Source organism: Pogonomyrmex barbatus, unplaced genomic scaffold (assembly GCF_055798465.1).
Source record: "Pogonomyrmex barbatus isolate J1 unplaced genomic scaffold, ASM5579846v1 scaffold1, whole genome shotgun sequence".
Lineage (NCBI taxonomy): Eukaryota > Metazoa > Arthropoda > Insecta > Hymenoptera > Formicidae > Pogonomyrmex > Pogonomyrmex barbatus.
Window position 1 is genome coordinate 26011084 of NW_028297098.1, and position 19583 is coordinate 26030666.

Consider the following 19583-nt stretch of genomic DNA (forward strand, 5'->3'; position numbering starts at 1 on the left):
TTTTCGGCGACAGTGATTGGATTAATTCAATGACATTATTAATGAAACGAATCTTGATTATTAAAACAAGAGCATAATATACTGTTTCATTAATAATATCATTGAATTAACAAAATTATTTCCAATTAAACTATGCTGTTGATTCAACAGCATTTTTTTCTCAATATATGTTATGTCTAATAAGATCATAGTATTATTTATTAATTGCTATGCTATTATGCTATTATATCTCTTAAAAATATAATTAATTAATCACTGTAAATAACATAATAAATAGAAATATATAAATTTTTTTTAACTACAAGATTTATCATTTTTCATTTCTGTCTTGCGCAATGAAATGATATGACATGTCTGATTCATGAATAAAACGGCATATCAAGTAGCTATTAAAATTTATAAAAGTCATTTTGTATATATATATATATATCAGTAAGATAATGGCAGTGATTCCATTTTGATCAGTAAATAAAGTTGTTCAAGTCTCATTACATGTAATCTCAACAACTGCAATTTTAAAGATATAATTTAAATCGTTTTTAAAATTAGTTCATAAAAATAAGTGTATAATATGTGTGTAAGATTTTTATGCCTTTAAATTCTCTAGAAATATAAAAATATTGTTAAGAATATTGTTTTATAAAGTAAATACATATCATACCAAATACATTCTTTGTTATATATCTCATACCAGAAAATAAATGGTTAAAGGTAAGATTTAAAAATTTTTTTAAATTACAGTATAATTTGAGCGTATATCAAATTTCGCAAGATATATGCGTTAACATAATTTATATGAGCGTTTCTTTATGTAAAACAATTGTTTAAAATTAGACAAAAAAAGACATATTCATCTTAATTAGATTTCTTAAAAAGAATTATTTTAAACGTACACAGAAAAAACAAAACATTTATGGCTGGCATAAATCTGAAAAATAATTTCGTCGAGCTATCAAAATAATTATTTATATATGACGTTCAAAACTAGTTGCTGGAATATAAAAAGATTTTAACTTATATAAGAGAATAATATAACTTATATAAGAGAAGAAATAAGAGAAGAAATAAAATTGAAGAGGATTTTATACTTTAAATCATAAATAATGATCATTATTTTACTGCTACTGTGTTTTCTTCTTATGTTACTATATTACTATATTCTTCATGGAAAATATGCGAGTTACATTAATAAGATACCGAGTTTACCATCACTTCCATTATTCGGCCATATCTTTATGGGATGGTTGGCTACACAAGGCAAGTAAAATATCTTTAATATCTTTATTTTAATAAATTGATTTGATTATGTAAAATATTTATTAACAGGATTATTAAGAAATAAAGTATAATAATAAGTATAATAATTTATATATTGCATATATGTGCTCGGCCAAAAACAAATTGCAAAAATATGTATATATTAAATTTATTTTTATATACATATACAGTATAATTTTAATTTTAATTTTCTATTCAATATACTTAGAAAATACAAAAAAAAAGGTTGTAAATTGAGGTTATTATTAGAAATTAAATGGGAAAGATTTTATTTTATATCTTCTACATTTGAAAAGTCGATAATGCATTAAAATAAATTAGTTCTCCTAAATAAAAACGTCAATATTAAATTAAATAACAAATTTTACTCATATTTTATTGATAATGCATGCATAGATTCAAAAAATACATTAAAATATTAAATTTATGTCATTTACTTCCAAATTTTACATTATCCAAGTTTTATATTTTTTCATATTTTAGAAAATGCATGGAAGCTTCTGCAAATATATTCTATGATTTATAATCCAATATGGAAGCTTTGGTTAGGTCCATTTGCCTTGGTCGGTATTTGTCAGCCAGATGATTTAGAGGTAAAGAACGCACAAGATAAGTCAATCATTTATCATTTATTTATTTATTTTATTGACTTATTGTGACGCGCGTTTCAACAATAATTTTTCATTTTAACAAATATCTAATGTAGCATAATTCAGTATCAATTATTAAATTATTCATACAAAAGTTTCTTAAATTGTTAACAGTTATTATTTAGATACATATTACGATGTACTTATTGTAAATTTCTGCATGCGCTATATTTTTACTTTTATTATTTGTTAAAAATATTATCTTATTTAATCTGATTTCTTATTTTAGAAAATATTAAGTAGTACAAAACATCTTACAAAAGGTTTTATCTATAATTTTTTAAATCCTTGGTTAGGAACTGGACTATTAACTAGTAAAGGTATTGTAAAAACAATTTTCAATACTCATAAACAAAAAATTTTTAATAAAATTTGTCTAAAAAAAGTACATATACAAAAAGTTTATATATGTTTTATGTAATAATATAGTTGTTAATAAACAATATAATAAAAATATTCTTTTTCTTTTGACTAATTTCTTTTTCTTTTGAATAATTCTTTTTCTTTTTGACAAATGATACAATAAATTATAAAAGCAAATAATAAAACAATCAATTCTCTGCTACTGAATTTTTTTATAAATAATATCTATTTTATTTTTGAAAAGATTTTTTTCATTTTATGAGAGCAAGTCGAAATCACATTTGGATATACATATATCATACATCTTGACAAAATATTCTATTTTTTGTTATGGAACTTTCTTTATAAAACAGATCTTTTATATATAGATTTTAAAGAAACGAGCGATACGTAAACTTCATTTTTTATCTTTTTTTAAAAACATTATTTTCTATAAATAAATGTATCTTAACAAATGTGTAATATAAAAAAAACATAACTTTGTAACCATAATTAATAAATAGTATCCTTATGATATTAAATTTATTAACCCAAAACAGAATAAATTTACAAAAAAGAATTTAATATTAAAAGTTAAAATATATTATATAAAATATATTATAATATAATATATTATATAAAATATATTATTTACTCTGTTATAGGAACAAAATGGCATGAAAGAAGAAAAATACTAACACCTGCGTTTCATTTTAGTATATTAAAACAATTCATTGAGATACTGATCGAAGAAGGAAATCATATGACGCAATCTTTGAAAAATATTAAAGGATCAACTGTCGATGACTTAGCATCATTTATCGGTCATCATACGTTAAATGCAATATGTGGTAAATCAATGTATATATCTATAAAACGGAAAAATTTGTTTCGAAATAAGTATCCCATCATATACACGTCAATTATATTTATATAAATTTTTATTAATTACTTTTAATCTTAAAAACTTAAAAGTTTTATTGTACATTTTATTATACATTTTACAAAAAAATAAAGACATGGCATTTGATAAAAAAACTATTTTCTATTTCACAATAATGAAATTGCTAAGTTCAAGATAATAAACATACGTATTTACGTAATATTTGTTATATATTTAGAAACTACCATGGGTACTTGCTTGCAAAGAATGGGCGAATCTCAAGTGCAATATCGCCAAGCAATTCACGAAATGGGAAACATTTTTGTTTATAGGTAATTCAAATAGCAATTTTGATTAGATACTACTTTATATTATATAAATATAAATATTTTTAATATTAAGAAAAAAAATAAAATTATCATAATATATTATTAAGATACATAAATATTATATATGAAGCGAAAAAATATGTTTGTTAATAAATAAATTAAAATGTATAATGATATAATATAGATTAATGAGACCGTGGTTAGCTTTCGACTCGATATTTGCATTAATACCAATGGGTAGAAAACAAGCCAAATGTTTGAAAATATTACACGGATTCACTGAAAAAGTGAGTAGAAAGCGTATTACTTAATTTTTGTAAAATCCTTTCCTTGAAAAGAATAAAAATATAATAAATCTAATATAATTTTCTGAATATATATGTATAATTTAACATTGACAATATATGTCTTATAGCAATATTATAATAAAATAAAATAATCAAAATATATACTCCTTTCGTAGATTATTGCAGAAAAGAAACAGTATCATGAACGTAATAATAGACGATATTTAGAAAATTTTTCTAATAAAATAGACAAAATTGAAGCAGATGATGAAGAAGTGATAGGAAGTATGTATATCTAAAATATGCAAAATTGTTTTATAAATTTAATACTCACAAATTACTTTATCTATTCAAGTGAAGAAAAAAAGACTCGCCATGTTGGATCTTCTCATAGCAGTGGCTCCTGACTATAACATGAATGATCTAGATATTAGAGAAGAAGTTGATACATTTGTATTCGAAGTAAGAGTTTGCATTTTATTAATATATTGTACAGACATTAAATAAAAAGAGAGGTAAAAATGGAGTGGGAGTTTTGTCAAGTTATGTAATTGTCTATTTTATTACATATAAAACAGTATGTAAATTGAAAATTATAATATCAAATATAAAAGAAATAAAAAGAAGTATCTTCTAATTTGTTAATTTCAGAAATGGATTATACTTGCATAGATTATACTTTGCATGTAATAAAAAATGAAATTTAAAAAGATTTTTTATTACAGGGGCATGATACTGTAGCGATGGGTTTAACTTATGCAATATTATTACTAGCTGAGCACAAAGAGATTCAGGTATTTATATAATAATTTTCTTAAATAATAAAAGTACTATTAATTAATATATTAAAATATAATAAATAAACTTTAGCATTTTATTTTTATTAAATCTGTAATAATATATAGTAATAATATATAGTAATAATATATAGTATATAATCTGTAATATGATAAAAAATATTAATTTGAAAATACATAAATATCTTTCTTTATATTTATAGTTTAACAAATTATAAATAATACAGCATTTTAATTTAATTGAAAATTATATAAAAATTAAGAATGGTGTATTTTATGATTTTTTGATGTTCTATAATAGGAATGTGTCAGAAAGGAAGTTAGTGCCATCATGCAAGCAAATAAAGGAAAACTTTCCATGTCAGCGTTAAATGATATGTCTTATTTGGAAAGATGTTTGAAAGAGTCATTAAGATTATATCCTAGTGTTCCATACATATCCCGAATCTTATCAGAAGATGTAAAGCTACGTGAGTAATTAATTAAATATTTTAATATATATTTATATTTCAAAAATAGAATAGCGAAGAAAAATAATATGTATAAAAGCATATACATAAACATTGATTTTGTCGAACATTTTAATAGTAATTAAAATATACTATATTCTTCTTTGCTATTTTTATTATACATTTTTCACATTGTAAATATGCATTAAGTTCTATTTCATATTAAATAATATGAAATAGAACTGCTCATTTCTAAAATATTTTTACACTTAGTTTCAATTACATACAACAAATTTCTCAAAAAAATTCACAAGATTATTAATTTTTTATTTAAACTTAAACTTTAAACTTAAACTTAAAACTTAGACTTTAAACTTACATAAGAAGTTTGTACATAATAATATATCACAATAATATATCATAATATTTATCTTTCACAAATTTTATTACTATTTAAAAATTATCTTTTGTAATAATAACGTAAAATATACATATAAAGATATATGTACGTGTGTGTGTGTGTGTGTGTGTGTGTGTGTGTGTGTGTTTTGTGTATTATATTGTATTGTACTATTTTATATATTATATTGTATTATTTTCAGAATCATATTTGGTGCCTTCTGGAACAACAATAATTCTTAATGTGTACAATATTCATAGAGATTCCCATTTCTGGCCAAATCCAGATGTATTCGATCCGGATAGATTTTTGCCTGAGAAAATTCAAAATCGTCATCCTTATTCCTACATACCGTTTAGTGCAGGACCACGAAATTGTATAGGTAACGTATAAAATGTTAATTTTCTAATTATAAAGGAGTATTAATATTTTTATGAATAACAGGACAACGATTCGCTATGTTGGAGATGAAAGCTATAATAGCACCGTTGGTATACAATTTTTATTTGGAACCCATTGATTATTTAAAAGATTTTCGTTTCATAGTGGATCTTATAAATCGTGTTGCACATCCTATCCGAGTACGATGCATTCCAATCGATCATACGCCATCGACTTCGTTTAAAACTATATAATTTTATTAAACACGAATAAATTTATTTTGTTTAAAAATTTCTTGATGTGAAAATCACTCACTGGAATTGTTATTTTTTTCAAATATATATTTACTTTTTGGTGTAAGATATGTTTCATTCTTCCAGTTCTTAATGATTTTGACACACACACACACACACACACACACACACACACACACACACACACACACACACACACACACACACACACACCACACCACACCCCCCCCCCCACACACACACACACACATTTATATGTTAATATATTGTCCAAGAATTATTACTGCGACATTTTTTTATAAATTTTAAGCAATTAATATAGACATCTTAGAACTTAACGTTATTTCTTCATATAATCTATTAGTTTACTGATATCAGTTTTGCAGATACAGGCTGCAAAATTCTTATATAAAGCAAATATTAATACGAATTGACAATTCTGGACGACATCAAAGTAGAAAATGATAAAAAAGATTTATGAAGATTTCTTCACGAGAAACGTGAGAAATCAATCAACGTCTTGCCTATTGAGATGGAATTTGTCAAAAACAGAGCGTGTTCTTAAATACCTAGCTACTTACTACATATACTACAATATAATTGCATGAATGGAGCACATTATGAATACGTGCACAGAATAATTTTATGATCAAGGACACACTTAGCAAATATTGTAAAACTTATATATAAAATATTTTCTATTACTTTATATAATGTTCAATATAATATTAATTAAAAAAAGAAAAGGATTATTTCTGATAATAATCGTTTTGTTATTCTGTTCCGTCGCAATCAAAAAAAGATCGAGATCGAGTAACTAGCATAAATAAATGTTATGTAATATGTTAAATAATATCAAAGTAATTTAAATATAACATTTACGTTTACATTTATGTAATGTTGATATTACATTATTATAACCAGTAAATAACAAAATAACAGTTATATAACAATTATATTGTGCGTATGAAATGAGATAACATAATTTTTTTTAACATAATAAGATATAATTTTTCTTATATGTTATTCCTATATCATACAATAATTATATTCTGTGTTCGCTGAATAAATTGATATACGTTAATATAACGTATGACAACATGTATAATAACATGTTGGGTTAACATAATGAATTAAGATTTTTAATAATTTGTCAATAGCTTTTTCAAGATGTATTCATGTTTCACAGTTTGATTTACTTTGCATTAATAATGAATAATAAACTTGAGTTTTTATCGGGATCATCGACTAAAGTGATAAATGATTGTTTGAATGTATTGATGTCGCGGTTCTTTATGTTCAAGAAAAAAAAATGTTTTGCCATCTCTTATTCTGATAAACAATGTAGATCATAGTTATCTTTAATATATTTAATATATTTAATATATTATTTATATAATTTATTTTTTTAAATTATTATTACCATAATGTTTTTCTCCTTATTCTTTTCTCTCTCTATTTACATTTAATTTTTTTAGCTCTTTGTATTGCTTATTTATTACCATTAAAAATATTAAAAAATAAATATTAAAAAAATTTTTAATATTTTATATTACATTTAAAATTGTATGATCAATTAACACACATTTTTTTCTCAAAATATTTATTAAATTAAAATATTTAATAAATTAAAGTACAAGATATTTTAGCAGTATCATTGAAGCATGAAATATGCCACAGTTCCAACTATAGTTAATATAAAATGGCTAATATAAAAGAGTTAATTGCGTTATCACTGAATGTAAAATATCACTCGATACATTATACAAATGTTACTTTATCGATTTCGAAAATGTAATTTAAATGATCGTTATATTGAATCTTTTCTGTAAATAAAGCTAACATTAGTAAGAGAGTTATGGTTTCTTCTTCTCACAATTTTTGTTCTTTCCATAAACAACTATCGAAGCTTGATCATTAAAACATAAAATAATTGTATTCAGAAAGTGTGCACAATACTGTTATAAAAACACATGTGACCCCATTTAAAAAATTAAAAATTGCCTTCAAATCATTTCTAAAACGTTTCTATATAGAAAACGTTTTGTTCGACTCATTTTATATCCTCGTTAAAATTACGTAACTTTACTTTAATCCATTTCTGCTTTATAGATAATATTATTGACGTAAAACAAGATAATAATATCAAATGACGTCGTATATACATGATTAATGATGTTAAGTTTGATGAGATCAAGTTCAATGAGATGTTTGTCTGATCATGACTGTATTTATTAATTTATTATTATGTCTTTTAAATATATAATTAATGAATCATGTAAATAATGTAATATAAATAGTCACATAATACTTTTTCAATTACATTTATCATTTTTCATTGCATTTTTATTTTGCTCATTGAAATAACGTATTTTACGTAACGCGTAACGTATTTGATTCGCGAATAAAAAAGTATAATCGCGCATAATTTATAGAAAGTCATCTGGTATACACATGTCAAAGAGATAATGGCAGTGAGTCTGTTATGATCAGTAATAAGTTCCAAAGTTTCATTAGATATAATTTTTCCTGTTGAAATTTTAGAAATATAATAAAATCACTTTTAAAATTGGTTTGTATAAATAAGTGTATAATTGTATAGTTTTTACGTATTTCTAAAGTTTTCTAAAAATATAAAATTATTAAAATGAAACCAATATTAACTTAAAAATATTATTTCATAAGGTAAATAGATATTTATTCTTCTTTATAAATTTTATACAAAAAGAAATATAATTAATAAAAGTTTTTGTTCTATAAAGTGTTTAAATAAAATTTTTTAGTTTTTTAAGATAAGATACATACATACATATACATCTGTCTAAATTGCTTATGAAAATTTAATATAAGTTTTTCATTATTTGATCTTGTATTAGTATAATAATAAACAGAACAATTTTATACTTTGTTACAGCATGTCTTACATTACTTACAGTTAAACAACTATTAATAACATTAAAAGAAGATAAGGAGAAACTGAATGGAATTTCATAAAAAATTAATTCGTTTAAAATCACAAATCATGATCATTAATTTACTGTTACTGTTTTTGCTACTATGTTTTTCTTTTATGCTACTATATTACTGTATTCTTTATGATGGAAAATTCGTGCGACTTATTAATAAAATACCGAGTGTGCCGTCATTTCCATTGTTTGGCCATGCCATAATATTGTGGATTATTTCATTAGGTAAGTCATAACAATTTTATTTTAATAATTTGATTTTATTATGTATATTTATTGAGATTATTAATTCTAATATATATGTATTGAGTTTACTTTTTTTACTTATATTAATTATTTTATTAATTTTTTAATTTTTTAGTGCTTAAAATATCAATGATAAATTAAATAACAAAATTTTATTTATATTTGATTACTAATATTTATATAAATAATTTCACAGATACATCAAAATAAAAAATTAATTAAATCATTTATGATTATATTTTATGTTCATATTTTAGAAGATTTATGGAAAGTTACGCATGCAATCTTCAAATATTATTATCCAATTTGGAAAATTTGGATAGGTCCAAAAGTTATTATTGGCATTTGTCATCCAGATGATTTAAAAGTAAGATAATTAAAAAGTAAAAATACGGAATATAAATTAACTATTTATTTATTTTCTTATTTTTTTATGTGATATTTTAATAATTTTCGTAAGTATCTAATCGTAACACAATTTAATATTAGTTATTAAATTATTAATGTAAAAACAAATTTTTTAAATTGTTTATAATTTTATATAATATTACGATATACAGTAAATTTTTGCATTATGTATTCCACTTTAACTATTTTATTATTTATTAAATCATTTTTATTAAATCATAATTTAATAAAAATATTATTTTATGTTATCTATAATTTTATAAACATTTTATTCTAGAAAATATTAACCAGCACAAAACAACATCTTACAAAAGGTTACGTATCTTCTATTTTAAAACCTTGGTTGGGAACTGGATTATTGAATAATGAAGGTATTGTAGAAAGAATTTTTAATTCTCACACGAAAAGAATACAAGATTTATATTCCGTGAATATCTAGTTATTAATAAATAATATAACACAAAAAATATAAATATATATTTAATATTAATAATATTTATATTTGAAAACAAAAAGATATTGTTATTATTATTAGTATTAATAAAATAGTTAAAATTAGTATTAATAAAATATAAAAATATGTTATTGATATAATACAAATAAAAAGAGTTAACATGCAACAAAATTTACGTGAAACAGTGATATAGTCATAGATGAGATACTTATATACATCTATCTATATACATGAGATCTCGGCCAACATTTTTATATCTCAGAAATAATTTAGTTCTAACTAGATTAAAATATACAATACAAAAAGAAATAAAATTTTGTAATTAATAAACACTATTTCTTTGACATCAAATTTATTAATAAAATTAAGCGAAATATACGAAATAAATTTCAACATAAAATGTTAGCAAAACACAATTCTATTTTTGTTATAGGAACATGGCATAAAAGACGCAAAATATTAACACCTACATTTCATTTTAATATATTAAAACAGTTTGTTGAAGTATTTATTGAAGAAGGAAATCATATATCACAATCTTTGAAAAATATTAAAGGATCGACTGTTGATGACTTAGTATCTTTTATCAGTCATCACACATTAAATGCAATATGCGGTAAAACAATATATCTATAAAACGAAAAAATCTGTTTTGAGACTTTTTCGTTTTATTTGACATTCCATCATGTACACATCAGTTACATTTATATGAATTTTTATAAATTATATTTAATTTTAAAAATTTCAAAATTTTATTATATTATTTTACAACAAAAGATATGGAATTCAATAAAAAAACTATTTTCCATTTTATAATAATCAAAATAATAAAAACACATACTTGTATAATATTTGTCCATGTTAGAAACTACCATGGGTACTTCCTTACATGAAATGGGCGAGTTTGAAGAACAATATCGTCAATCAATCAACGATTTGGGAAAAATTTTATTTAATAGGTAATTTATAATATATAATTTATAATATATAATTATTACAATCATACTTTAATATCAGAAAAAGAAAATTAAGCTTTATAACACAACTGTTAAAATAAATAAAAATGATATAAAAGCTATATAAAAATATATTTGATATATTTGTTAAAGAATAAATTATTTCTTTACATTTACATAATGTTATGTATTAATTTACAGAATATTCAAACCATGGTTAGTTTCTGATATAATATTTGCATTAACTTCAATGGGTAGAAAGCAAGTCAAATCTTTGAAAATATTACACGGAATTATTGAAAAAGTAAGTAAAAATCGTGTTATTTAATTTTATAATAATTTTAATAATTTTTCTTTAAAAGAATTCTAATAAATCTGATTTAATTTTCGAAATATAGTAAAATTTGGCAATGTTTTCTATGTCCTAGTATTAGTAGTATTAGTAGTACTATAATAATATATTAAAATATATATTAAAGTATATATTAAAATAATATATGAAAATATATACTGTTATCGTAGATTATTGCAGAAAGAAAACAATATTATGAACGCACTAATGGACGAAATCTACAAAACTTTGCAAAAGATACAGACAATAAGGAAGTGATAGGAAGTATGTATACCAAAAATATGCAATATTAACTTTATCAAATTAATATTTATAAATTATTGAATCCATTAAGTGAAGAAAAAACGACTTACCATGTTGGATTTTTTGATATTGGAAGCTCGTGACAATAAAATGAATGATGTAGACATTAAAGAAGAAATCGAAACATTCATATTTAAAGTAAGTAAAGTGTTTGCATTTTATTGATATTGTATAGAAATTAGAAAAAGGGGGAAAAAGTGAACGAGGAAAAAATTACATAATATAATTACATAATATTACATAAAATTACATAATTGTCCATTTTATCATATATAAAAGAACATATAGTTGTAAATAACCGATCAAACTGTATTAGAAAGAAATAAAAGAAATATTTTATAATTTATTAGTTTTAATAATAATAATTATATTATACATAGTCTACATGTAATAAAGAAATAAATTTTAAAAAGATTTTTTATTATAGGGATATGATACTATAACGATGAGTCTAACTTATACAATATTATTATTAGCTGAGCACAAAGATATCCAGGTATTTGATAATTTTCTCAAACTTTCTTATTAAACATACTTTTAATTAATATGCATATTAATATGCATATTAAAATAGTACATTAACTTTAATGTTTTATTTTTATTAAATCTGTAATAAATAATAAAAAGTATTAATTTAAAAATAAATGCAGAAATATCTTCCTGATTTTATTTATAAGAAATTATGTTATATGCAAGTGATGCAGCACTTTAATTAATAATCATACAAAAGCTATCAAAGAGAGGTATAAAACTTTATTTTATAGGAATGTGTCAGAAAAGAAGTGAATGCTATCATGCAAGCAAATAAAGGAAAACTTTCCATGTCAGCGTTAAATGATATGTCTTACTTAGAAAGATGTTTAAAGGAATCGTTAAGATTATATCCTAGTATTCCTTACATAATACGAACTTCATCGGAAGATATACAGCTACGTAAATAATTAATTAACTAAATATTTTAAACACAGAACAGTGAGGAAAAAATGTTTTATGGAAATATATAGTATATAAACATTGATTTTATTAAAATTTTTTTTTTATAATTAAATTATACTATACTTTGTTTGCTATTTCTCTGTTAGATATATTTGTCATTAAATATGTAGTATTAAATAGATGCTCTGTTTTTAAATATTTTAATTTATAATTATTTTCAATTATGCAACAAATTTTTCAATTCACAAAGTTATTAATAATCACACTATAACTTAGGTGGTCTGATTTAAATTTATATAGAGTGATTCATATAAGTATAAGTATTCATTTTTTATAAATTTTATTACTATTAAACTTTATCGCTATTTAAAAATCTTTTTTTGTTATATAATATACAGGTATGTTTACGCGCGCGCGCGCGCGTACACACACACACACACACACACACACACACACACACACACACACACACACACACACACACACACACACACACACACACACACACACACACACACACACACACACACACACACACACACACACACACACACACATGTATATAAATACCAAAATAGATATATATTATTTCAGAATCATATCTGGTGCCTCCTGGAGTAATATTATATCTTAGTATCTACAATGTTCATAGAGATCCGAATTTTTGGCCAAATCCAGAGATGTTTGACCCGGATAGATTTTTGCCTGAGAAAATTCAAAATCGTCATCCTTATTCCTATATACCATTTAGTGCAGGCCTACGAAATTGTATAGGTAATGTAATGTAAAAGATGTTATTGATATGTAATTTTGAAGTTATATAAACAAATACTAATATAATTTTTAATAATAGGACAACAATTCGCTATGTTGGAAATGAAAGCTATAATAGCATTGTTGGTATACAATTTTTATTTGGAACCTGTAGATTATTTAAAGGATCTTCGTTTCGTAGCAGATCTTGTAAATCGCGTTGCTCATCCTATCCGAATACGATGTGTTCCAATCGATCACAGACCATGAACTTCATTTAAATCCATATAATTTTGTAATTTTATTAAATATGAAGAAATTGATTTCATTTAAGAATTTTTTGATACAAAAACTCTTCTGCTTACGCTTTTATCACTTTTCCTTTATATCCAACGCTTCAATTTTTATTTTTGCCAAGAAAAATTCCAATAATTTTGTCCCAGTTACAAATATTTGTAGCAGCATAACATTGGATGAAAATGTGTCATGTTGATTATTTATCACAGTTCTAACGACAAAATTTCGTTATAACAAACTTTTATGCTATGACTTTTATTGTATTTTTAGAAACTGATCAATGTGTAAAGGTCCTCCATCACCGCCGATTTTAATCAGTGGCCCTCTTCTATTTATATATATATATATATATATTTTTTTTTTTTTAAATTTTCTTACATTTATTATTTTTTGTATAATTTAATGTAATAATAATAATAACAAAATAATAATAGTAAAAAATGGAAGTACATAACCAAATAAAATACATTTTATGTAAATATATTATAATAATAAATCATAATATAATAATATTATAATAATAAAATAAAATTTGATAAAAATACAAAAGTTTAATAATAAAGAAAAGAACATCATAATATAATATAATAATATAATGTACGTAATATAATACAATAATACAATAATAAAATTTGTATTGTCCGATGTAGCAATAAAAATTGTTATCGTTTGAAAGATTTATTCAATAAAATCTGAAGACTAATTTGTGAAAACCCTCCACCATCCCCGCCAATTTTATTTGGCGGTCCTCTTTTCTTTGCACGCATGTTTTAAATTGTTTAAAATTTTTTATTTATATACAATTCAATTTTTAATACCGAACAATACAAAATTAAATATAAGTACGTAACAAGTAATATAAAATACAATAATGCGAAACAAAGCTTTTCACAAAATAAAATAGAATACAATAATCAAGTATTATTAATACAATAATTATAAACTTACATAAAGTAAATTAAAATACGTATGATAACACAAAAGTCATTTTTCTAGGCATATGACTGTCATCGCCATATTAACAAACGACTATTATTTATTTAATTATAAAATTGTAATTACAGATCGTATTACGAGCTTTAAATAGCATCAAACTAGTCAAAAGTATTGTTAATAAATATAATTATTATTTATGTGTGTGTGTGTGTGTGTGTGTGTGTGTGTGTGTGTGTGTGTGTGTGTGTGTGTGTGTGTGTGTGTGTGTGTGTGTGTGTCTTAACTTCGGAAAATAAACAATGTATAAAAAGAATGAAATTTTGGTGTAAACTAAGAATTAAATAAAAAACAAAATCATAATATTTAATATTCGTAATAAACCGGCGAACAGAAAGATTATTTTCGTAGTATCTGATTTTATGACACTTGTTTGATCAGTATAATTATTTTTTTACTTCATAATTAATACTTATTCTATTATCAAAGATGTATTTTAAAAATGTATTTTACGAAACTTCTAAAATCGCGAAAAATAGCCATGTTATTGCCACGTTCCGAGATAATTGTCAACGATTAGAATAAATCAAAATCCCTTCGTCGAATAGTACATTGATTAGTAATCAAAAAGAATAATTTTTATGAAGAGTAATCTTAGCTTTTTCATCGGATTTTATGGAATCAATCTGCAAAGAGAAATTAAATAATTTGCCAAACGTTAGTAAACATTTTTTTAAAAGAAACAAATTCTGATTTTTCCGGACTGTTCTCAGCAACAATTCAATTTTCAGCGAATTAATGACAATCAATGTTTTTCAAGTTTCTTTGCATAACGTAAATATATTATGCAATTCCTACATATTTTTGCGATTATTTAATCTATTTTTGCAAATATTTTAAGTATATTTGCAAGTATTTTGTCGATTTTTAGAACGATTTTTATGAAAAAATGGTTACAAAAAAATATATTATATATTATATATTTAATATATTTATATTTAAAAATATAAATATATTTAAAAATATGAAAATGCATGTATCCTTATTATATATGCTAGTACAAAAATCTCGGGTACCAACTGTTCAGAACAAGTCGAGACTAATAATAATGAGATTTGAAAAATTTATATTTAAACATTTGACAATATAATATTTCTTGCACTTATCTTCTTTTATAATTTTTACGTAACATTTAACTAATATTTAAATAAAATTACATAAATGTTAAATATAACAATAATTCAATATTTTAAGTTATCAATATTTCGTTAATTATTATTAATATCGGGGTACCTAATTCGACTTATTTCGAATGTTTCATGCACTTGCATATATTTAATAATATTCATTCAAGCATTTTAAAGTATTTAAAGAAAGGATATGAATTTATTTTATAAAGTGACAAATAAAATATTGAGCATGTATTTTACATATTAGAGTGCTACTTTGATATAAGTTATATTATATTACGACCTACTTCAAAATTATATACTATTCTAATTATATAACTATATAATATTATACTACATAACTATGTATAATTCTAAATATCACAGGATTCCCTGAAATGGTTTCTAAAAAGAAACTAAAAGTTGGAAAACAAGATATATTCTTTCGTAACCATATATTATAAGAAAATCTTTAAGAATAAATTACATAATTATGGATTTTTTTGATGCAGTAATTAAAATCTCTATTAAGAATTGCTATCCATGAATCGTTATCTATTTTATTAAGTCATAAAGACAATTCAAATTAATGCAGTAATAATACTTAGATAGTAATAACAGGAAAAACACTTAGAAAAAAGGAAATCTTCTTTCTGAATAATTAATTCGCGACTCAATGTTTAAAAATGTTAATAGTTATAATTAACTTAGTTTTGGAAATCATTGCTTTCGAGAATCGCCGAAAAAATTCGGAATTAATTCTGTTTTTACAAAAAAATCGTAAACTTACAACGAGCTGAAGTTGAACTCTCAATTAAAAAGATCGTTTTAGTTACTATGCATTCACAAATTATTCATCTAATACGAGGGAAGGTTTTATCAAGCAATTTTATGAAGCAGTCATTACATTTAAGAACATAGAAATAATATGATAATTTTTCTGCATTTAACATTTATAAAATTTAGTTATCACTGAAATGCTATTGTAAGTATTTAATATAAATCTCTCAAATCTCAAATATATTTAATCAAAAATGAGATAAAAATTTGTTTCTCATCTTTCTTAATAATATTTCAAATTTATATCCATATTTTTAAAATTGAAAGAGTGGACATCAATTTTCGCGAACAAAACGCGAATATTTGATAATTGTGTAACACCAAATCATATCAATATTCAATAAATTTTTTTATTGTACAGAGCACATTACAAATAATTACTAATTCTATATTTAAATGAGAAAATTTTAAATAAAAACTCAAATTTATTAACGATTTCTTTTGATGTTAAAAATCAAAGTTACCATATTTTGTGTGCAAAATTTTTAAAATAATTTTTAAAGCAAAGAATTATTAAACATTAATCATTTATCAAATATTATTAAGTACATTATTAATTTTAAGACTATTATTAATTTAGAGACTTTTATATTATTTACATTATTATTACATATATTTTATATCTATTTTGTATAATTTACATAATTGTTATTAGTATTCAATAATTATTTCATATATATAAACATAATTCGCATATAATACGCAAATAATGATAAAAAAATTTCTACTTCTTTAATTAACATAATATTTTCAATCAAATACTGATAGCAATCATTTATCATATATTTTGTGTAACTTATTTACATTTTTAATATATTATTTACAATTATCATTTTACGTAAAAGATACATTAATTTTTACAATTCTTTGATTGTAATAATACCGCAATTTATATTATTATATAGTATCCTGTATTTCTTCATTAATTAATTAAATTTTTATAATTAAACAAATCAATACACTCAACCAAGAATATATTTAAAAAACAAAATGTAATAGATGGCATTTTTATATATTGTATATCATGAATTTATATAAATTCAGAAAAGAAAATTATTAATTATTTAAAATGAGAATAAAACCTTTATTTCATTTTGTTCTTTTTACAATTAACATTTTAAATAGATTTACAAATTTTTAATTTTTAAATTATTATCCTATCTACCCAAATTTTTTAATATTCTTATCTATCCAATCGAAAACTCATCAAAATTTTAATTTTATTATAATATGTTGTATATGTTGTAATATGTATGTACATAAAGTGTTTGTAATTATAAATTAATCCAAATTTTTATAGTATTCCTACCTACCCGTATTATTCTGTAATTAACATTTTATAGTTACATTTAAATAAAATTAAATAAGTTCATCATAACATTATTACTTTTTAAATAAAAAAAAATGTTACAAATTTTAAAATTGTAACATTTTCTTATTTGCTTTAATTCTTTCCCATCCGAATTCTCACCCACCTGAATTTTCATAGTGTTGCTATTTGCGAAGTTTAATAATATCTCTATCTATCCGTCAATTTTTTCACAGTCTCCCTAACCGAATTTCCCTATTTTGTGCTGGCTAATTCAGCACAGGGATTCTTAACCCGCGATCATTTAGATGGGAAATATATTCAAGAAAGGAATTTAAGTAATATTCTAATATTTAGAAATCTTAATAAAATAATAGTTCAGATAATGGCATTTTATCATTCCTCCCCTCCAATTAGAGGGGTACGTGCAATCGCACGTACGCATCTATAAAGATCTTTATCAATCTCTCATTTTTATTCATTTTAATTAATATATTGACTAATCTTTTGGGATTCTTCAGGCCAGATTGGACCTACCTTTTGTTGCTCCTGACCACGTTGCTCCATCGTCGATTTGGCCACATAGCCAAAACTTCTGGCCACATATAGCCAGACAAGGAAGGAGATATATTCCTTCAATTACCGGCTAATTAAGCATAATTATGCCAACAGATTTTTTGTTCGACGCACGCACGACAGTCATATAATCGTATAGATCGCGAGGACCATTCAACATTAATAAAATATAAAATTTGTCATAAAATCTTATAAAATTTATATGAAATTTGTAAAGCTAATAATACCGCGTTTTTTGTATAATAAGCGTGATTAGTCTTTGATTTAAAATAAAGAAACTCGATTATATTTGATAAAAGAAATTTAAAAAAATTGAATAATAAAAATATTGCAATAATAAAAATAGAAAATAAAAAACTATTGTGATCTACATAATTAATATATATTCAAAGAAAAATATATTCAACGAAAAGAAAAAAATCTAAGACCCATATGATTCGTTCGTATTATTCGCGTACGATTAAAACCGTTTATTTAAATCTAATCACATAGAGAGGATGATTTCTTTTGATTTAACAAATTTTATTAGATTCAAAGAAATTTTTGAAATAGTCCAAACAAATCAATTATTAATTCAACAAATTTGATTGTAAGATTTTTCAAGTAATAGCTTTATTTTAAATAAAATATTTATTTAATAAATTGTTTAAAAAACAATAACGCTCTTTAATTAATTAATTCAACAAACTAAATTTTTATAAAATTATATTGTTTAAGTGAAATAAATTCAAGTCAAACAAATAGAATTGCTAAATCTAAAGAAATCTTTCTCTCAGTGCGTGAATCAGGTGAGACTGATATAAAAGATTCAAAATGAATGACGTGAGATTCGAGCGAGATAATAAATTTCTCGCATAATCAGCATGCCAATTTACGTAATATACAATTTTACAAATTATAATCATCAATATAATTCTAACTACTAGATATCGTATCTACATAATTCATCAAATACAATAATACAAGTAATAATAAATTTAATAATATAAATAAAAAAATATTAACAATACTTGTTAACAATATTTGTATTAAATT

The 19583-nt window shown here is 22.5% G+C and overlaps 2 protein-coding genes across 4 annotated transcripts; both read left to right on the forward strand.

The window, feature by feature from the left end:
- Positions 1–428: 428 nt before the first annotated feature.
- On the forward strand, positions 429–6156 carry LOC105432372 (cytochrome P450 4C1-like). Of its 2 annotated transcripts, none has more exons than XM_089077202.1 (13): positions 429–711; positions 989–1257; positions 1762–1871; positions 2158–2248; positions 2936–3121; positions 3392–3485; positions 3667–3769; positions 3946–4054; positions 4125–4231; positions 4495–4563; positions 4868–5036; positions 5618–5797; positions 5860–6156. In XM_089077202.1, exons 2-13 carry the CDS (start codon positions 1104–1106, stop codon positions 6048–6050), a joined length of 1563 nt encoding a protein of 520 aa, XP_088933328.1. In that variant the 5' UTR covers positions 429–711; positions 989–1103; the 3' UTR covers positions 6051–6156.
- Positions 6157–8464: 2308 nt separating this feature from the next.
- LOC105432379 (cytochrome P450 4C1-like) lies at positions 8465–13776 on the forward strand. Of its 2 annotated transcripts, none has more exons than XM_089085426.1 (13): positions 8465–8622; positions 8965–9241; positions 9520–9629; positions 9948–10041; positions 10558–10740; positions 10990–11083; positions 11282–11384; positions 11603–11696; positions 11767–11873; positions 12163–12231; positions 12500–12668; positions 13266–13445; positions 13525–13776. In XM_089085426.1, the coding sequence occupies exons 2-13, from the start codon at positions 9031–9033 to the stop codon at positions 13692–13694; spliced, it is 1584 nt and encodes a 527-aa protein (XP_088941552.1). In that variant the 5' UTR covers positions 8465–8622; positions 8965–9030; the 3' UTR covers positions 13695–13776.
- Positions 13777–19583: the final 5807 nt, after the last annotated feature.